Source organism: Melospiza melodia, chromosome 2 (assembly GCF_035770615.1).
Source record: "Melospiza melodia melodia isolate bMelMel2 chromosome 2, bMelMel2.pri, whole genome shotgun sequence".
NCBI classification, from domain to species: domain Eukaryota; kingdom Metazoa; phylum Chordata; class Aves; order Passeriformes; family Passerellidae; genus Melospiza; species Melospiza melodia.
In genome coordinates, this window is record NC_086195.1 from 65178169 (window position 1) to 65198872 (window position 20704).

The window sequence follows — 20704 nt, forward strand, 5'->3', positions numbered from 1 at the left end:
GAAACAAAATTACTTTTTTTAATTTAAACTCAGAATTACCCTTTGAAGACTGGACTGCAGTACAGGTAGTGTTTGCTACTGCAGAATTATTTGCAAAGATTATCCTGCAGAGCAAAAACTACACAGAATTCCAAAGAAATTATAACATTTGTCTAGAATAAGAAAAGAAAAATAAGCAGTAAAGTAAAATTCTTAGAAATTGTTACATACAGATGTGTTTTCTAGGAAGGTAGTCAGACCTTTCAGAAGAATTTACACTTGTTTGTGTTGCTTGTTCCTTTTTTAAATTAAAGCTGATGAAAGGTAAAAAAAGTCATAATAGTTTATAATTCTCTAAAGGAGAGAGGAAAAACAACAATCAAAACATTATACTCAGAATAAGGATTTGAGAAAAATTGTTGTTAAGGCTTCTCTACCTGACAAACAGACAGGCAAGGAAAAAAAAACCAAAACCCCTAAAAACCAACAAAACACAAAACAGTCACAACCTCAAGCCAGTAAGAAAATAAGAAAATACACAGCCACTGTTAGAATGTAAAATTGAATTTGGGATCAACACCGGATATAGTAGTTTCAAGAGTTATTTAGTGGATTATTCTATTAGATACGCTTTTATTTAAACATTTCACTGCTCACCAGTCTAGATTTTAATTATTATTCTTATACACTGTGTTACATCAAAGGGTTTCTTGAACTCACCAATCCAATAGGATCAGCTCACATTAAAACAGTTTACTGCTGGTCTATGTGACTGATCTTCCTTTCTTGCAAGAACTACAGGACAACCAAAGTGACAAAACTTGATAGTAACTTAATTTTTTTAAAGGCTTCTCTTTACCACTTTGCATACTGAGATGGAAAAAATATGTGCAAGTCCACTGTCAGGACAGCAACAGCAGTTCATTTTCTCTCCATACGGTGGCAGAGCAGCCTGCCCTTCAGTAAGATGTATTCCTGGCTGTATTCCACTCGGGAAGTAGAAAAAGGAAATGGGTATTTTGTTTCGTTTTGTCTACTAATTAGCCTTTTCCTCCAGCTCTGTGTTACAGCAAAAATCCATTTACTATCACTACATAAAATGTAGATAGTGCATGAACAGGACAGCAGAACACAAAACCCATCAAATAAATAACAAACACTAATTATCATTATTTGTTTTTGATTTTGTGTGCTCCATGCATTAAATACTTGCAGAAACACCTTAGAAAACCATAACATCAGAGTGTAGGATGACTGGAGGATCACAAACCACCAGCTCCTGTTCAAATGAGCTTCCAAGAAGTCACATGAGAATATCTAGTGTGCTATTAAGACAACTAGTTTAGTATTTTCTTTCTCCAGCTGTGATGGCAGGAAACTGATATACAGGAAAGTCCCAACCACTCCAGCCTTGAAGATGCAATCCTGTGCTTCTTAGTAGTTGGTAGAATCCTAACCCTGGCAGGCCATGCAGGATGGATCCTGGCTAGGGAACATCCTCTCCTCTTTTAGCTGCCCCTTAGCTCATGCTGTGGCAGCAGTGACACTGGCAGTGATGGTGGCACCAGTGAAACTCCATGTCAAGAGCAGTGCACCACACCAGGCGCACTCAGAAACACGGCAGGCTTCGCACTCCCTCTGCACAGGGAGATGGCAGCACTGCACTCGGAGCTGAGGCGCCTGAGGAAACTCAAATCTTCTGCTAATGAGGAAATAAGCACTGCCTGAGCAACCACACGCTCTTGCCTCAAGGAAAAGGCAGTAGTCCAGGAGAAAAAGGCATCCTGGCAGGCAGAGCTGGCCCACAGATGGAACTTGATGTCATGCACTATTATAAATTATATTTTACTGCAATTACAGGGTTTCCAAACCAATCATAAAGATGGATGGACAGGCATGTCTCTGCTATGGCTTATTCCAGATTCTCTTTATGACCAGAGATTCTATATATGATCCTGCTGGGGTAAAACATTTTGCATTTTTTAAATTTCAATTCCTATAATTGTTTATGACAGATTAAGCAAGGCATCAGCTACAACCGGCAATGAGTCCATCATATTTGGTAGTGATCTCCTATTGACTTCTGTTTCTTCAGAAGGCACAGTACTATTCATGTAAAAGTAAACTTTAAAATTAATATCCAAAACCTAATTCTAAACTCCTAAATTAGAGATTGTCAGCACTTCTCAAAAAATCTCATTTGCAAAGGGCAAGGAGTTAAAATATATTTAGTGATATTTTCTAGATGTTTCTTTTGCAGATGATTGCAATCTCAACCAAATCCAAGAAAGATGGAAACAAATTTGTGAAAGGAAACAAACTATTTAAACTGACTTCTTCATGGTGCAACTGACAGCTGCTCTGAGGGAATTCCACCCAGCCCAGCTGGCTTTTTTTGAGGAATAGCCATGCATCCCCATGGCAAGGCCTGACACTAAGCAAATCACAGTACCCAGCACTAGGAGACAGTGATTATTACCAGCTTATGACCCAAGATCAGTACTAAACCAGACCCTGAGGTTCATCACCAAGCAGTCAGACCACCCTTAGTTTTGGAATTTCTTACCAAATGGCATTTGACACTAAATGCTCTTTTATCATTTATTTTAATTAATTCTATTTTTAAATAAATGTTTGTTTTTAAACAAGTGTCATTTGATAGTCTACAGATAAAGGACTACTGTAGCTTCCACAAATATGACCAAAGATAAATTTTACCTCTTGACTCTGAAGTGTTTTAGATAAATGCCTATATAGACCCAATAATGTTGATAATAAATTCAGTGCCTGAAGTCAAAGCCCAGCAAACTCAGACTACAAATAATGACCAGGTTCTGGTAAAGAGGATTATTATCCACTGCAACAGTTCCCTGAAGACTGTTGTGTCTGGACTTAAAGATGCTAGCTGAGAAAATGCCTTCCTAAAAACCATACTTTAATTTAAACAAGATGAGTTTAATGCAAGATAGTGATCTGTGGTCCATGTGAAATGGCCAGCTGGAGAATCATGACTCTCACATTGCCTAATCTATTTACAAGCATTTGAAATTTCACACACAAAGAGTATTAAGGATGGATACTTCATTGCTTTGAAGAATATGGTACTTCAGAAACTGAGACCAATATCCTGATAATTGACCCATGCTTGGCTGTAAATATTTTCATTGTAGGAAACAAAATAAAGGTCAAAAGAGGGTGGAAATCCTTTTCAATAGCAGTGTTAAAGAGATTGTTCTATAGGTCAGTAAAACCATTTCGTTGATGCCTAAAATGGATAATTCCCTGCAGTCTTCCCATCTTTTGATTTATTCCTGCTCTCTAGTGACTCAATCCCAATTAAATAAGAGAACACATGAAAAATAAATTAATCAAACACACCAAAACTACAAGTCATGGCAAGGTTGACTTGAACTAACAAAAACCATTAAAATCTTTGAAGTTCATTAGACCAACCATTTTTAGCACTTCACCCCCATTTCTCAAGTCTTTAGAGGGCTGTTTGATTTTCTGTATTTGTCTTTACCAACTTCAGCACTATCATTTACCTGATTCTGCAGTTTCAGCTGTCGTAGTTTCATGCTTTCATCCTCAAAGATGCTGGAAAAGCAAAATAAACAAATCAATTAATTATTGCTATTAAACAGTTCACATTACAAGAACATAGGATATTTTCAGACAACAACTTCATCATCAAGACTTCAAACTGACTGTTAGACATTACTTCCATCTCACATGAAGACCAAGTCACAAGGTATTAAAAATAAAACAAATTCTGCCATAAATAAGACTGAACTCTGTTTTAGTCCCCTTACTAACCTTTCTGGAAAGACTTTGAAAGCACCAAAAGCTTCATTACTGGTAGATGGATTACAAACCTCTGTTGAGGTGGGGCTGGGAGACAGTTTACACCTGAAGGCTTAACTCAGTTCAGATCAATTCAGTAAAGTCCCTGCTCCTTCACTGGATACCCAATTCCAAATTAATTCAGTTTTGTCTTGGAGTCAAGCCTACATCATTTTCTCTTCCTGCCAGATGTTCAGTTAACTACAGTTAATACCTGAGAGAATCTGTGTTTGCAACATCTGACATTAACTCCTAAAGGTAAAAAAATAATTATTTCCCTATTTCAGTATTTTAGAGATAACTCTGATTTTTTGTTCCGAGTTGTGTTCCATATAGACTTCCTATTTCCTTTTGTACGATAGTGAATTATTCCATAAAATGCAATTTAAAGCAGTTAACCCCACAAAGGGGAAACGTTAATTGACGATTAAGCACATACTCTGCTGACCACAGTTGTGCTCTTTCCTTCAAAACAGTTTTGACAAAGACCTCTCTGGAAGTAAGAAAGCATCAGGAAGAAGGTACTTAATGTAGGAAGCAGACAAACATTATATATTTTATTATTAGCATGCAGAGAAGCATGGCAAGCCACAATTTCAATTTAAACAGGAAATTCTCTGTCTCGTCTAGGTATCCATAAATGTCCAGTGATGTAAAGTCACAAGCTGGCAGCCAGTGCTGAATATAACCCTAACAACAAGGAAAACCAGAGATATACAGAGAGAGCAGATCTGGGGTTTCTGCAAAACACATGCCATGGAAATTGGATTACAGCACACAGAGCTAAGGAGAGAAGAAAAGCCTGAGTACCCTTAACCCCTAACAAACCACATTTGACTCAACTTCAGGCAAGCAGATGACAAATCAAAGGTCCTTAAAGACAAACTACCCCAGGAAACACAGACCCTGCTCTGGAAGATTGAAATATGCAGAAAAAGACTTCTGTACACACACATCATATATAACAACTTGTATACTCTAAAGTTTATACTGAGTTTCCAACCAGAAGTATTTTAAAGCAAGTTAAGACTGCCATTGCTTTTTTATTCCACAGTTTTCCTTATTTCTATACTTTTTTTCCCCTATGAATTTGAAGTATCACACAACAGGTCTAATTCCTTGAAAACATTTTGTTTCTAAAAACTGATGTTACTCCTCACATAGACCTGTAATACACAGGGTCTTGGATTCTAAGGGAACGGAGGGCCTGGAAAAATTAGTGTCCTTCTTGAATTGATGGAGAGCTGTGTATCCCCAAAGCAACACTTACAGTAATACAGTCATCTTCACTTGAAAATAGCCACAACTTAAGAAAGAAACAAGCAGAAGCACATCTACTCAGTGCAGCGCAATATACAACAGTTGTCACACGAACTTCAGCATGAAAGGTGACATGCTTATTATTTATAGCATAGATGATGGAACAGGCCATTTTTGGCAAAGTCTGAAAACCAACTGAAAGTTCTTCTTAAAATATTCATGACAAAAAAAGCCAAAAACAAAAGGGAGAGGGAAGAGTCCTTTTCTTCTCATACACCTCCTGATTTCAGAACTTGATGACATTTGCTAACTGCAGTTGAGAGTTTGTTATAAAGCAAACTACTACCTGTGATCAAGAGCAGACTTACAGACACCTTCTGATGGACACAGAGGTGTCCTGGGTAGGTACAAGCTGCTATCTGTGGTTTTGTTTCTTTTCCTAGCAGAAAATGTATCCCCAAGCAATTTGAGTCTCTTCTTTAAAAAATCAGAAGAAATAAACACTACCACTTTAAGAAATAAGTTTACAAGGTTTCCTTTCTACCTGGAAAATGACAAAGTTCTGAAATAGCAGGACTCACATGCCCTGTGAAAGCTTCAGTGTAAATTATTTACTTTGTATGTTAAATTATTTTCTACCTAGATTGAAATGAAGTTATATTATATAACAGGAGGACAACACAGACTACACAGTGCCTCAACTCTGGTACTTAACTGATGCTTGAACATAAAGATTCTAACAGGTCACAGAGCTCGATAAAGGAAAAAAATAGCAAAGTGTTTTCTTACAATTTACTTTAAAACACAGACCAAGATTGCTGAGTTGCAGGCAAAACAAAATGAAAGCAACCAGCAATGCTTGCCATTTTTAAGTGCAAAGTTTCACACAAGCAGTAAAATAAAGTCATGAGCAATGTAGCACTATAAATACTAGCTTAACAACATCCCTTTCACGCTATTTTTTTATACTGCTCCTGCAACTTTTCTTCTAGAACTCATCATTATGAAAACATAATAACCAGTCAAAATAGAAATTCCCACACTTTAAACCTTTTTCTACCCCCCCTCCCCCAGTGGAGTTTGTGTTATTACAAACTTTAACAGGAAAACGCTGTGCCAGAGTCACTCCCACAGCTCACCACTAAGGAATGTAAGTGGTGTGTTAATCCAGCTGCAGGCTTCAAGCAGGAATCCTCCTTCAGCTGGACTCACAACACAGATCAGTGCTCTGTCAGACATACCCACACCCAAGTACTGAGCCCTTTGCTTTTCTGTTTGAAGGGTTTATGTGCCAGAAGAAAAATTAAATATCCATCAGGTAAAGGAAAAATAAGAAGCATTTCCATAGCTACAACACCACAGTTAGAAACAGGGGAAAATCCTGACCACCAAACCAGTTGCCCATTTACCCTTGATAAATAAGAACTGAAAATTTTCAAGTGATCTGTATCAATGTCCTGTCCCCAACCACTGCAGCACAGCAGCCTACATGAGATCCTGCCACAGACATCACTGCTACATTTACCAGGATCCTCCTGCAATCCTACTGAAGCTGCATGACAGGTAACAGACATGTGCCACAGAGAAAGGAAAGATTACACAGAACAGAACATACAAGGAAACACTAATGATAGTGCAGGATACAGAATAAAAATGAGAATGGGAAACAACTTAAATAATATTTAATAAAACATGGAAGAAGATGGCAAGATGCAAAGGGGTTCACAGATTTGACACAGATTAACAGGGAGCAAAAAGTTTTATTTTAATTGGTAGCATCTCAAATTCCTACTGAAATCAAAATCAGCCTGGTTTTCATTTCATAATCAGAAATTAAAGTGTTGCAATAGGAATATGCAACAAATTTATTATAAATCAATTTGGTCTTTCCTAACCATTTACAGAATAGCAAACAACCACAATGAAGACAAACAAATTATTTAACCGATATTCATGTATACAACTGAAGCTTCCTTTTTGTGTGATTTATTTTCCTTTCTGTAAAAAAGGAACACTACATCTATTGACAGTTCTTTCAGAATGGACATATTTTTCAATAACACTGAAATTCTGGCATTACAAACTGTGGATAAGCAGAGGTAACACTCTTGTTTTCACTGCAGCTTGTCTGTGTTCCTGAGTATGCTGTACTTGGGAAAAAAAAACCCACAACCAAAATACTTATGTTCTAAGCACTTGGCAATAATTACCATTGAATCAGCCAAACACAAACATACAGTATAATCCAACTCTGAGAACAATGAAAAATCCTGGTATCAAAGCAGAATGAAGAAAATAAAAGCAATCCACCAGCCTGAAAATGTTCTTCCATTCTGTCCAGGGTCCACATGAGAGAAAGGACTGAAGAATTGAAGACAGTTCAGCAGAAAGCTGAACAAATTGACCAAGGACTGGAAAGTGCACCTCTTAGTAAGATTTCAATGCATCCTACAGTTTATTCAAGAGAAATTCAATACATTCCATTGTATTCCATGGATTTGAGGGTACACATGACATTGATGACAGAGAAGACAATAAAATCCAGACATAAATAACTGAAGCTAAATGAATTCAGGTTGCAAATAAGTTTTTTATTTAACACAGTGACTAATTAACCATTAGGATAACTCATGGAGCTGTGGATTTTCAACAGAAAAACAACAGGTTTTTATCAAGCTTGAATATTGTTATGTTAGAAGTTGCTGTTGTAGACTAAGGTTATGGTTTACCTCCTATTTCAGGTGTGGTTATCCCAGATGGGAGAGCCAAGCATTCCTCTTTCAGGTTATTTCAATTTTATATACTGACTGTTGAAGTTAAAAGGAGGCAAAAAAAAAAAAAGGTTGTCTTTATCATGGATCATGGACTAGTTTTGAAAGGAATTGACTGGCTGCAGTTGTGAATGAGAGGCAATAAGCAGAGAAAAGCAACAGGAAAGAGCACCCTGTAGAGACAAAATGTTCTACATGACTGAGAACTTACTGGAAAGATTTGAAATATGTTAAACAAAGGAAAACACCATTATAGCTTTCCCTGCATTCAACAAAATGTACATTTCTCATATTCCACTAAAGAAATACTGTACTCAGTTTCTCCTTCTAAACAAATAATGCAGCAAAGACTTGCAGATTTAAGGGCTTCCCAGTGAGCTAAATCTATCCTGCAGTTCAAGTAGTTAAAGGTTTAGTTAAGAATAAAGTAACCTTGGCTGCCTCTTTTAGGAGGAAGGTCAGACTAGCTGAGAGAAGCAAATCCCACTCCAACCTTAAATGAAAATCTGACCCAAGAGAAGGAAACACAGCTTGTTTTGTCCTAAGTATCCTTACAGCACATATCAGCACTGTACCTGAACTCAATCCTTGGTGAGAAAAACTGAGGAATTATTACCTATTTGTGCACAGCTCTAGGGAAGGTATTAAAGTTTCAGATAGTCCATAGTTTGGCAGAGAGATTCAGGCAAAGTGTCCAGCAGAAACTTCCAGATCATTTTGGAGTGAGCTGGATCTTGAGTTTACTGGGCCTTGTTGGAAACAAGCTTGACATTTTTGTATCAGTCTGACATAGAAATCCTTTCAATAAACACAATCTTTAGATACCAGTGGGAATATAAACCTATACATTAATAATCAAGATCCTTACATTTTCAGTTGTTTCCATTACTCCTTTTAAAGGAGCTCCAAGGCACAATAACACCATTTCAATCCACAAATCTTCCCACTTTCCCAATATCTTGTGTTCCATTTCTCACTCTACACAGGACTGCTTCCATCAAGAGTCTTACACAGTTCATGTAATTTCTCTTTCCTTTGCAGGACAGTTTATTAACATGGTAGCAGCAGTTATGTCTCTGAGCAATACTCCCAGAGCTTAAAAATAAGGGGATGAGAAGAATGTGGCTTGTGGCCCACATCTTCAACCACTGGATTTTATTTTTAGCTGTAGAAGTGCAAGTAAAAGCAACTTCAGTTAAGAAATGTTGAGTCAGCTGGTGTGAAAGTATTTTGACTCTTAACCCTCCAATAAACTTTCCTGGGGATCATTCTCATCTGAACTACAGCTATGAAAGAAAACAGAAGCTGTGGAAAAAAACATTAGTTAAGAAGGATTCTTATCTTTCAAAATATAGCTTCCAAACAAAAATTGCAATACTGTCTCTGGAAACTGTTTGAGGAACAAAATTTATCTGTAATGCACCTTCCAATCCACAAAAGGTTGGAGTTCTGACACAGCTGTAACTGCACATTTTTGGGAAAATGCATAGCATACCATCCACAAGAGTGAAGGTTACCAAATTTTTCTGCTTTCCCCAAGGCAAGAGAGCGGGATTTTTGGCAAGCACAGGATATTCTTTCCTTCATAATTAATAAGCAGTAAGTCTTCCAAAGTAAACTGATCTACTGCAAATCAGCCATAAAATGCCACACTTCTTTTTAAATGACACTGCTGAAGTTGCATCAACATTTCATTAAATTATTTTTAAGCAGGTGATATTTCAATAAAAGCAAGTTTTAATGCATCTGCCCTTTTAAAAGAAATCAATAAAATCAGTTTGACCTTTGATCCCTCTGATCCCTCAAAAACACTAATATAAATAGAATACTGTTTTGAGAAAGAGTTCACAAAATTTGTTTGAAAAGTTTTTCACCTACTGAATATATTATGAGAACAATGACATGGAAAGAGTGAACACCTAGTTTTGGAAGCAATTCTGAATGAGTAAATAAACGACTGCCTTGGATTTGCTTTAGTACAGAAATTCTGTTCCACATAATACAGATTGAAAAAGACTTATCTCTGAATATTTGAAAATAAGTATAAAATAAACTAATAAGAGCAATAAACTCAACTGTCAGATCAGCGTGGATTAAGGGAGCAACTACAGATAAGAACTAAGATCTTCATGTTCTACTTCATTTCAAAATATACCTGAATCCACTACACAATCCTTCCAATAACTTGTACCAACTATCTGAACAATTTATACCTTAAAGAACAATTTACAACTTAAAAACATCCTAAAGAAACAAAATAGCTAGCTAATCCTTTAAAACTTCTGCTTCTACCTACCTGCAGGCTTAAAAATAGAATTTTAATGTGAAATTATCAGGTGTTTTTCTTTAAAGCCACACAGATCAGAAGCATGTCAAAAACAACCAAAACAAAACACCCACCATCTGCCCTTCCCCACTAAACACCCCCTTCCAAAAAAAAAACAACAACAAAAAAATAACAAACCCCAAAACAAACCAAACCTGAAAAGGCTGGTGCTCTGAAGAATATATGTATATTCTTTGCATGTATCTATATGAATATGGATACGTTTCACCTATATTGTGGCAAAACAGCTGCCCTGACAACTCATAGCAACAGGAATACTGTGCTGAAGAAAGGAATTCAAGCAAAAATTAATCTGAGGAGTTCATGCTACAAACATTGTTTGCTATAAAATATTAACAGGTTAATAATTATTTTTCTTGGCTAAACCCACTAAAGGAGTGAATTTAGTGCAAGCTTATCCTTGCAGCACTAAATTTTCCATACTTGCATCAATTTGGGGCAACTGTTCACATGCCAAACCTAACTAGGACTTAGGACTGACTGACCACAGCCAGGTCAATGGAGAAAAAGGATTTATCAGTACAGGAGACTTCTGTTTTCAAGCTTCTGTTTTCTTTACAGTACTTGTTCCAGTGATCTTGTAAGGTAAAATGAAACTGTGCAGGCAAAGTAAAATGACCACTCAAAGATCACACCTGCCTTCAGTTTCAAAATGGTATCTGTGGAAGCACAAAACCCCAGTATAAAATTATTGTGTGAGAAGTGCAGTGGAATATTCTCTGCACTATTACACACCAACACAAACACACCCCCAATAAGGTAAAGTAACAGAAAATTGAGAAATGAAAGGACTATAGGAGAAAAGCTGAATTATGGTTAAACAAAGAATGAAGCTTATGCTGTTTGCTGTGATTTGTTTTTCAGAAATTGATTCATATTGTTTTGGTGGACAACAAGTTTATCACGAGCCAGCAATTCACTCTCTCGAGGCAAAGCATCCTGGGCTGCATTAGGGAAAGCACTGCCAGCAGGCTGAGGGAGTGACACCGCCCCTCTGCTGGTGAAGCCGCACTCGAGATGCTGCATCCAGTTCTGGGCTTCTGGGAACAACAAAGAGATGGACATAACCAGCAAAGGGCCACAAAGGTGCTTAAGGGACCAGAGTATGTTTCACATGAGGTGAGGCTGAGAGAACTGGGCCTGGAGAAGTGAAGACTCAGGAGGTAACTTATCCACAGGTAGAAATACCTGATGGAACGGTGTAAAGCAAATAAAGCCAGCAGTGCCTACTGACAGGACAAGAGGCGATGGACACAAACTAAAGCACATGAAATTCTACCCAATATCAAGAAAGAATTTTCCAGACAAAGTGGTCAAATGTTGGAACAGGTTGCTCAGGAAGATTTAGTCTCCATCTTTGGAAATATTGAAAACCCAACTGGACATCATTCCGTGCAATCTGCTCCAGCTAACCCTGCTTAAGCAGCAGGGTTGCTCCAGATCACCTCAAGAAGCCCCTTCCATCCTCTGTGATTGTCTGGTTGGGTTCTAGAGGTTACAAGTTTAGATCCCAAATGTGAGAGCACAAACTAGATGACAATAAAAAGTACAGGTTGTTGCAAGAAAATGCAACAGGAATAAAAGCATGATGAAAAGGTTACATATTGAGCACAGAACTATTTTGACTACTGTATTGCTTAGTGTTTTACACAGCATGCAAAAAGCGACTTATCAAGTACCAAAGGTTAGCTCCTCTTACTTTGAACAAAGGAGCAGAGCAAGGAAAATGAATCAGCACTCTCTGGACAGAAGCTAGTATGACTTCTATTTGGGCTATAAAGAAGAGTGCAAACAAAAGCCTGTGTCATTCTCTGATGTACTACATCGGGGAAACAGAAAGGAGATTCTTGTTTTCCTTAGCCACAAGTCCCAAATAAATTCATTTCTACAAACCTAAAGCAGAGGAAGTACTCTTCTCCTGGAAGGAAGGCCAAGAGAAGCCAGAAATCCACACAAGCCATTAACCATCAAAGCCAGCATAATGCTGGGAGAGTGGCACAAAAAACACAATCATAAGAATATGCACATAAACTTATATTTTAAGTGTGTAGCCAAACAGGGGGTTTCAACTTGGTTTTTATGATAATTCTTACAAGAAAAGGGAAACAAGGAACCTCCTGTCAGGCATATTCCTCCAAGAGTTCACAGCTGGTGACTCCATGACTCAGGACTTCTCAGCTCCTAACCACCACTACAAATGCAGAGCACTGTGCTTCATATTTATTCAGTTGAACCTAATGAAACTTAGGTTTCTGCTAAGGAAAAAAAAAGAGAAATTTATTCCACAAGCAGAACTTCACCAAGTACTCCTCATGGTCATTTCACTGATAGAAACACCTCTGCCCAAGGAAAGAGGAAAGCAAGATCCCCAGGGGGTTGGAATTCTGTCTCTTGTGATCTTCTGTTTGTGAATTATTAAACCTTGCCTGTCACTTTTGTTGACGTTGTACCTCATTACAAGAGGAAGCCAGTGAAATGTAGAGCAGCCATTATTCTCTCCTAGCAACAAAGGCAGCAGTTAAATAGCACGTGCTGTGCTTAACCCAGACCAGGTAACAAAACCCAAAGTTCCCTAAAAACAAGTGCATCACACTTGACAAGATGAATTGTACTTGTGTAATAGTATTTCAAACTAAAAATAGGGAAAGGAACATGAAATTTTCTGAACTGACACTCTAGAACTGACTGTAGACCTTTATTCCCAGACCAGAATTTTTTTTTTTATTTTAGAAAAAATTGAAAAGGAAAGCCATTAAAGAGACAGAAAAAATTGAAAAGAAAAGCCATTAAAGAGACAGAAACAGTGAAATGTCATTTCGATCTCAAACTAGGTGACTTGGCAAGATATCACTGCTAGATTTTAGTTCTTGCTCTTTTTGCCTCAGATACCACATAAGAATGCAAAGTCAGAAAGGAGTGTAGAAGCACCCAGACTCTTATAGCAAGAACAGTTTAAGAGTTCAAGCATCCCACAGAGTGTGTTCTAAAGAGCACTAAGAGTTGGCATAAATGTTCTTGCAGTAGTCCAAGGCAACATCTCCAGGCATATCAGCAAATCCACTTAGAAGAGAATTCATCCCATGACCCAATTACAACACAGTTTTATTTTGGAGATCACTCAGCTGTGCCTCAGCAACAAAACAAGAGTCTGGAGCCATCCCAGTGCAAGTCTGGTTGCAGAAAGTTTTCACACATACAAAGCCATAATTATGTTAAGTCAGCGCATTTTTCCCTCCTATAAACGTCACACCATGATTTAAAAAAAAAAAAAAAAAAAAAAAAAAAAACGCAGAAAAGTAATGGCTCTCTATAAAAAAAAATGGGTCACCAGTAACCTAAATTCTAGCTGGTAAGAGATGGGGAAAGAGCTAACTAGAAATTAAACGGATAATTCAACCAAGGTTCAACTTCAGGATACATCTTTGCAATTGCTGTTACTAAGTGAGTCTCAAATGGTATTCCGAAATTTTAGTCAGACATTGTTGCCTTTCCTCCCTTGCCACTGCTGTCTACATCGTAAGAACTGAGGTGACTCCTTCATTCACATTAACAGCAGCAGCCTCAAATTGCAAAAGGTTTTCTTTTCAGCTGAATCTGCACTTCAAGGAGTACGTCTCAACCACACTCATAAAATATTTACAGGTTTGTCTCACTTCAGACAGATTTCTTCATTATAATGTTTAGAGCTGGAAAAAGTGAAGTAAACACAATATTAAGCCAATTCTCATTCATCTAAGGATAAGATTTACAGAATTCCAGGTCCTGAAATTTAACAAATGTTGCTTGTTAATTTTAAGGTCATTGGTGGCTAAATAAAAATACCTGAAGACTAACAGAGATGCTGAGAGGCTTTTGAAAGGAATTTTAAACTTACCTGTCTTCTCTGGTTTACAAGTATAGCAAAAATAATTAGCAAAGTATTTTTGCCTTTTTTCTCCTCAAAATCAAAATTATGGTGCATTTATACAAAACACTCAAGTCCAGCAGGCACAGAGATTCCTGACAACCTCAACTACACCCTAGTGTTAAAATGTGGAAAGGGCTTTTTGCCAGACAACAGTATCACTTTTGAAGTCTTTAACTTCTCTTAATCTGTGAGCTCCTAATGTTCTGAAAATTGAGCTTATTGGCAACAGGCTGTTTTTCTTCATTAACTTTGGGAGACACTGAGGAAATATCCCAGAGTTCACAAACTGAAAGCCACTAACTGATGCATGGCTGGATCCCAAGGAAGCATCCAAATGAGGGCAGGACTGCTGTAGCTGACATCCAGCTTTTTAGTCTCTGTAGACTCAGTCAAGATTTTTGCCCCTTGAAAATTCTGTTCCTCTTACATGACATCTGCAAGTCAGAAGCTGAAGGATATTTGGAATGCAGCATGTGGGAAGCTCTAAGCATTCCTGTACACTGTGTGATTAGCGTGCAAAAGGGCAAAGTCCATTGATCTGCAAGATTCTAAAACACATACTACCATAAGAAACAAATTTCCTTCACAATATTTTAAAAGCTTACAATAAATTAGAATTACTTTTACCTGAATGTTTTTACACTAATCATTTCATGGTAAGTCTCCAAAAGGACTTTCCCAAATAAGAGAGAAGGTCTAGCACTTACCAAGAGCACGAAACAGCAATATCAAGCTTATCATTTTCTAAAGCACTAAGACAGTTGTGCCATGTTTACCTGAAAGCCAAACTTTAAAATCAAGTTGAGTAATTCCAGTTGCAGCCAGTTCCAGTGGAAGAAAGTCTAACACAACACAGTATTTGCAAGTGACAGCCTGTAGATGGCCTAAATCCAAGATCTCTGCTGTCTATCCATCATCATGTATCCCACAGCACAAAACCATATGCATCAATTTTTGACTGGCAATGTTCTACTCTGTCCATCAGATAAAATACTTGCAATATCTTTATGTGCATTTTTTACATTGCTCAACAGTAAAGGCATTCCACCCCTGGGGGAAAAAATGGCAAAAACAAAAAAATGTTGCAGCAGTTCTCAGGTACAGCTTTGTTCAACTTTACCTGTAGTATCTTCATTGCCATGAAGTATTATGTATCACACTTACCTTTTCTATAAAATCCACTGTTTGGACAACTGACAAATTATTTTACCAAACAAGAATTCTAGTAACCAGATTAACAACTTCTGGAAAATTTTACAATTTTCATCTCAGAAAAAGAAGAGCCTTCCTAAGAATCCAGAGAATTTGTCTTCCTCAAATTTATTCCAATGCTGATGAACCCTCCAGAAAAATAAACACCTCTAAAAATAACAAGCCTTACATATCTATTTTAAAACTATGTACTTTACTTTAGGTTCATGTATTCTAGTTTTCTTACCTTAACCATGGGGACTAAGAAAGCTAAAGAAATGGATGTTTCTTTAATAAACTGGGATGGGACAGCAGCTATCCCATGAACTGCCATTATTGTTAGCCTGTTTCTGGGGGGCACCCATAAAAGCACATGAGACAAGTTCCTTAGCAGAAAGAAATCATGGCAATAGAACTGTTATCAGAAGAGCAGAATTATTTCCTGTAGCATCAACTCCGTCAAACCTAAACATCTACTGTGCAGGGAAATTTCCATGTATCTGGACACCATTTCCTAAAAAATTGTTTCCAGAACCGCTAGACAACATGAGGCCTTTCAAGCCTGCATAAAAAGTAATCTAATGTTCCATAGTATGTTTGGTGGATCTAAGCAGTTAAAGGAGGCTTTCTAACTCCACTGTTGCTTTTCATCCCCCTTAAATTACCAAATGTAACAATGTATGTAATAAAAAAAATACTGTTTCTCTTCTACACTTTGTTCATTATCATTTCACCACCCAAAGTTTAAGTTTCTCTCTTTACTTGCTTTACTTTTTCCTATCCAAACAGAGGCACAAAGATAGATTTTCCTGTTTTTTTAGCAATGACACCAATTCTGCCAAAACCTGTTTTCTCTGCTTGCCAGTACACTCACATTTAATTTCAAATAATTTCAATTTTAAGTGCCACAAACACAAAGTTTTCCAAAACCGCTTGTCCATAGTTCACAGCTGTTGTTCCTATTACATCAGTTGAGTTCATCTCAGTTATTTCTCCTTTTTTCCTTGCAAAGGCACAACGATACTAAAGAGTGATACTAAATACCCAGAGAGCTTATTTAGGAGGAGCAGAGGGGGTGAAGAACACCGCGAAAACGCTTCACAGCAGCGCCCAGAAACCACGAGTGCACCGAGACACCACGAAACCGGTTTAATCTACAAGTATTCAGACAATGCACACCAACGTTTTAGAGCGAAGCACATAAAACACACCCGCACATAAAACAGCGGCACGGCTGCCGCCCGCCAGCGGGACGCGGGCGTTACCGGGGCAGCGCCGGCCCGCGTGGCCGCTGCCCTGCGGCTCCGCCCGCCCGCCCGGGCCCCGCTGCGGCCGCTCAGCCCGGCCCCGGGCGCTGCTGCCATGCGAGGCAGCCCCCGCCCAGGCCTGTTGGGCCCCGGGGCCGCCGCCGCCCCAGCCCCGCTCACCTGTGGGCGGCGGGCCCGCCGGCTCCCCCCGCTCCGTCCATCGCGGCCCCGCCGTTGCTATGGGCCCCCGCCCGCCGCTGCCCTTAGCAACGGCGCGCGGCACTGAGGCGCGCCGCCATTGGCCGGGGCCGCGAGCACGCCGCCCGCCGATTGGCCGCGGCGGCGCGCACGCGCGGCGGAACGCAAGGGCCGCCCCCGTGGCTCCGTGCGGGAGGCGCCCGCCGCCTCCGCTGGGAGCGGGGAACGGTCCCGGCGGGAACGGCGCGCGGCACCGAGCCCTTGCCGGACACACTTCCCCAGGGAAGACCGCCCCAAATGACCCCCCCGAACCCCCTTCCGTCGCCACGACCCTCCCCGCGCCCGCCCCGGCGTTTGTCGGAGGCGCTGCCAGGCGCAGTAGAGGGCCGGGCTGAAATCAGGTCCCCTCTTAGCCCCCTGAGGGCCATCATCTGTCCGGGCGTGTCCTTGCCCGCAGCGAGTCGCTGCTCCCGCCAGGTCAGGTGTGGGGCTGTCCCCTCGGGAGCTCCATGTTTGCCTTGACCAGGATGTCCGCAACGCTCAGCTTCCCCTGCTCCCGCAGGTACTTCATTATGTGCGGCCGCCGCCTCCAGGTGACCTTCATTCCATACTCGTGCTCGGGAGTATCTGCAACCAGTACTGCTGCCGCCTCCCCTCTCCCACAGGGCTCAGTACCAAGTGGCAACGCTTCTTCTGGATGCCAGGCGTGACTGCTTGGTGATAGAGTGTTGCTGCATCTCCCGTTCCTTGGGGAAGGAACCTGTGTAGCCTCTGCATCTGATGGACTAGGGACTTCTTGCTCCACAGGCTGGGGAGCAGGCTCTCCACAGTCCTCTAGACTCTTCACCTGGATGTTGGCATTTGCTGCTGTCCCTTTCTGAGGCTGGTTAGGAGAGCACTGTGCATTCTTTCTCAAGCAATTTGGATCATCCAACGGAGGGACCGCATGTCCTTTTGGATTCTCAAAAGTTAAAGGAGGAAATCTGCAGGCTGCAGCTCCTCGTGCATGAAATGAGCTGTGGTTGGCATCCTGATTATAGGGCTTCTGAGGACCACGATGCTTCTTCTGGCGTGCTTTCAACACCAGTGGCTTAGTTGTGTCAAATTGTGGGCACACCTGAAGGGAAAGACATAATAATAAGATAAAACCCCAACCCTTTCCTACAGACAGTTCTACTTCCCCACCTTTTTCCAGTGTGTTCATTGAATAATCTGTTCTGCAGCAAAGCAAATGAGTCACTAACAAAGCCGCTATGCATGAGATGCCTCTGAACTTCAACAATATGTTCTGACACTGTTCTGTGGAAAGTCCTTGGGGTGCAAGTGAGCTGATCACTGGCAACTCACAAAGAACTCAAGATTTGGGTTTTAAAGGAAGTCTAAGTGGTGTCTTCTCCTGTAAACCCTGCAGATTTAAGAAAGTTCAGAATGGATCCTTTTTGTTTCTGTGTCTTAGCATAACTCAAATAGATGTAAAGAACTAAATCCTCAGCCTTCCCAGAGAAGTAGAGACTGAACTGGGAGAGCAACACAAAATGATTGAAGAATGCCCACTTACCTCAATCCCCTTAGATTATGTTAATAGGGTGTTCAAAATCTTCCCCCCAAACATCTCTGTTTCAAAATAGAGTTAATTTCTGTATTGTGGAGTAACAGATCACCCAAAATCCACTTCTACAATCACCTTCCTATAGAAAAGATGGTCCAAGCTCAACAGTCTATATTTCTTTGGATGATTCTGGACTCATACTCAAACCCTGGAAATCCTTTTATTACAGTGTTCTTTGAATCCTGGTTATTAACAAAAAAGTCAGACTCTGTTTCAGATTCCAGTTTGATTTTTCCAGGAGCACACCAAACTGAGTTCTTGCTACAGTAACTACACATCTCCTTCAGCATTCCTGAGTCACTGTATAGTTCCTCAAAACACTGAGTGCAATTTAACTAAGGATGGTGATTGTCTGATGTACAGCTGAACTGTTTGAATCCAAAGCCATTGTGCAGGAAAAGAGAAATGATTCTGTAGTAATTGTATACTGACACATACTTAAAATAGTCCCTGATTTTAAGGATATGCCTTCCTGGCTTCAGAGAACATGTAGGGTAGGTCTTACCAATGCAGGAACCTAGTAGTGGAAAAGGTATGAAAAACTTAGATAATGCCAGAAAGAGAGGAGCAGAAAATCAGTTTCTATTGAAACAAGTTGACAGACACTCTGCAGAGGATGCTTCCAGAAGTTACAAACCTACCACATTTTCCAAACTGAGAAATATTTAACAGTTTCAGTACCAATAGCTTCAAACAAATTTTAGAATACTTGTATTTTAGGAATCAAAGAGCAACCAGGGTGGATGTTTCCACCTCTTCCAAACAAAATGAATGCTTATTCACAGCAGTTATTTTACTTAGTGATTCACAAACTGAAGAGCTAACTGCCTCAAGCAGATAGAAAAAAAAATTAAAGAGGAAAAAATTGAAGATGTCCTACTTCAAGGTTAAGGCATCACAAAAATACCTGCAGGTCAACAGGAACAAAGGAATGTTTCATGCAGGTCTGAAACCACACTTCCTGAGCTTGCTTTGTGAAGAGCAGAGCCAAGCAGCAGTAATGTTTAAACAGAGCTCCCCTAGGTGATGACTACTGTTGCATAGGAACAGTCTGTCTTTGCTGCAGCTGTTTGCTTTAAAAAAATAAATCTTTACATTACATGACACAAGGAGTATTTTAGGACATGGCAAACAGTCCCAAGAAAAGGAACCCATCAGAAGATTGGTATGGAGAGAAGCTACTCAAAACACAGAAATGGAAAGAGGGCAGGTTAGAACAAATGATTCTGAAGTGAAAACCTATGTTCTCTAAATTTAGCAGTGTCAGATTTAAACAATACACCCAATACTTTAACATGTAACATTTAGAGTTCAGCATTTATTTCAAACAGCAAGCCAATAAGAAAAATCTCCCCTAATGTTCATTTTGTGCAGGGTTTTTGGTTGCCTAGGAAAACAGTGTTTTCCTGATGGGAATAATTTTTCTAGAAGACAAATATTCATTAATCAGTAAACACTGCACACAGTTTATGTCTTCAACTAACCAAGACCTTAGTGCTTATTCTTGGAATGTAAAGCAACTCAAGCACTTATTTATGCTTTAGACTGATAGAGGGAATTCAGGTCTGGGCTAATAATTTTCCAGATCCAGAACAGATAACATTTTGTTAAGACATACAGGAGTAACTGGAAAACTGTTGCTGTGGGACACAGGAGGAAAGATAATTTATACCAACCCAGGCAGCAGAGGTGTTCAGGTCCACACGTTTTGTAGGCACACGTCTGGGATTCTCAGCCAAATGCAGTGGAGCTTCATAGCAATGGATGGGCCCTGCCCGTGGCTGCTCAAGGAAAACCAGCTCTGCCTTCCTGGCCTTGTGGGTACACTTCTTCTTTGGAGGCATCAAAAGGTGTGGTAAAACTACTTAGAAACCTCATGATGCTTGTTGGAGCCAATTGAAGAAAGAGGGAAGCACCCCGAGGAGATGCTAAAGTGCTCTTGAATCTGTAGAAGGCAAATAAATGGATTTGAAGAAAGACTTGTTTGGAAACCTCAGATGCAGTTTTTAACAAAAGCAAAACATTTATGCAACAGCACAGTGTACACATCTCAAGGCAGACTTGTTCCCAACAGTAGTTCTTGAACCTTTTGTCAATTTTCAGGTGGATTTAGAAATGCACTGCAGGAATGGGAGCAGATGACCTACTGATCCAGCCATATCAAATCAGCTATGAAAAGAAAAACCCAAAAAACTTATTTTCATTTTTTCAATTCAATCTTGCTTGTAATGCCAAGGGCTAAGATAATCAGAACTCTTTCCCTTTCTGGTTGCCAACTATCTGTACATTTTAACTTCAAGAGACTAAGTTTGTTTTTTTTCTTTTTTACAAAACACAGTTGACATCTCCCTC

The 20704-nt window shown here is 39.6% G+C and overlaps 2 protein-coding genes across 4 annotated transcripts in view; both read right to left on the bottom strand.

Moving 5' to 3' along the window:
- Window positions 1–16785, bottom strand: part of TULP3 (TUB like protein 3) — a 32353-nt gene extending 15568 nt beyond the window's left edge. Inside the window, exons 1-2 of one of the 3 annotated variants that reach the window (XM_063148620.1) lie at window positions 16726–16785; window positions 3525–3576 (exon numbers count right to left, since the gene is read on the bottom strand). In XM_063148620.1, coding sequence (XP_063004690.1) covers window positions 3525–3576; window positions 16726–16766 — 93 coding nt within the window. In that variant the 5' untranslated portion in view covers window positions 16767–16785. Of the gene's footprint in view, window positions 1–3524; window positions 3577–10334; window positions 10402–14883; window positions 14905–16725 lie in introns of those variants that run through there. The other 2 variants (XM_063148622.1, XM_063148621.1) reach the window with 2 other exon arrangements.
- A 295-nt stretch (window positions 16786–17080) lies between these two features.
- RHNO1 (RAD9-HUS1-RAD1 interacting nuclear orphan 1) lies at window positions 17081–20232 on the bottom strand. Its single transcript, XM_063150433.1, has 2 exons — window positions 20029–20232; window positions 17081–17860 (listed from the first exon to the last, which is right to left on the bottom strand). Exons 1-2 carry the CDS (start codon window positions 20194–20196, stop codon window positions 17222–17224), a joined length of 807 nt encoding a protein of 268 aa, XP_063006503.1. The 5' UTR covers window positions 20197–20232; the 3' UTR covers window positions 17081–17221.
- Window positions 20233–20704: the final 472 nt, after the last annotated feature.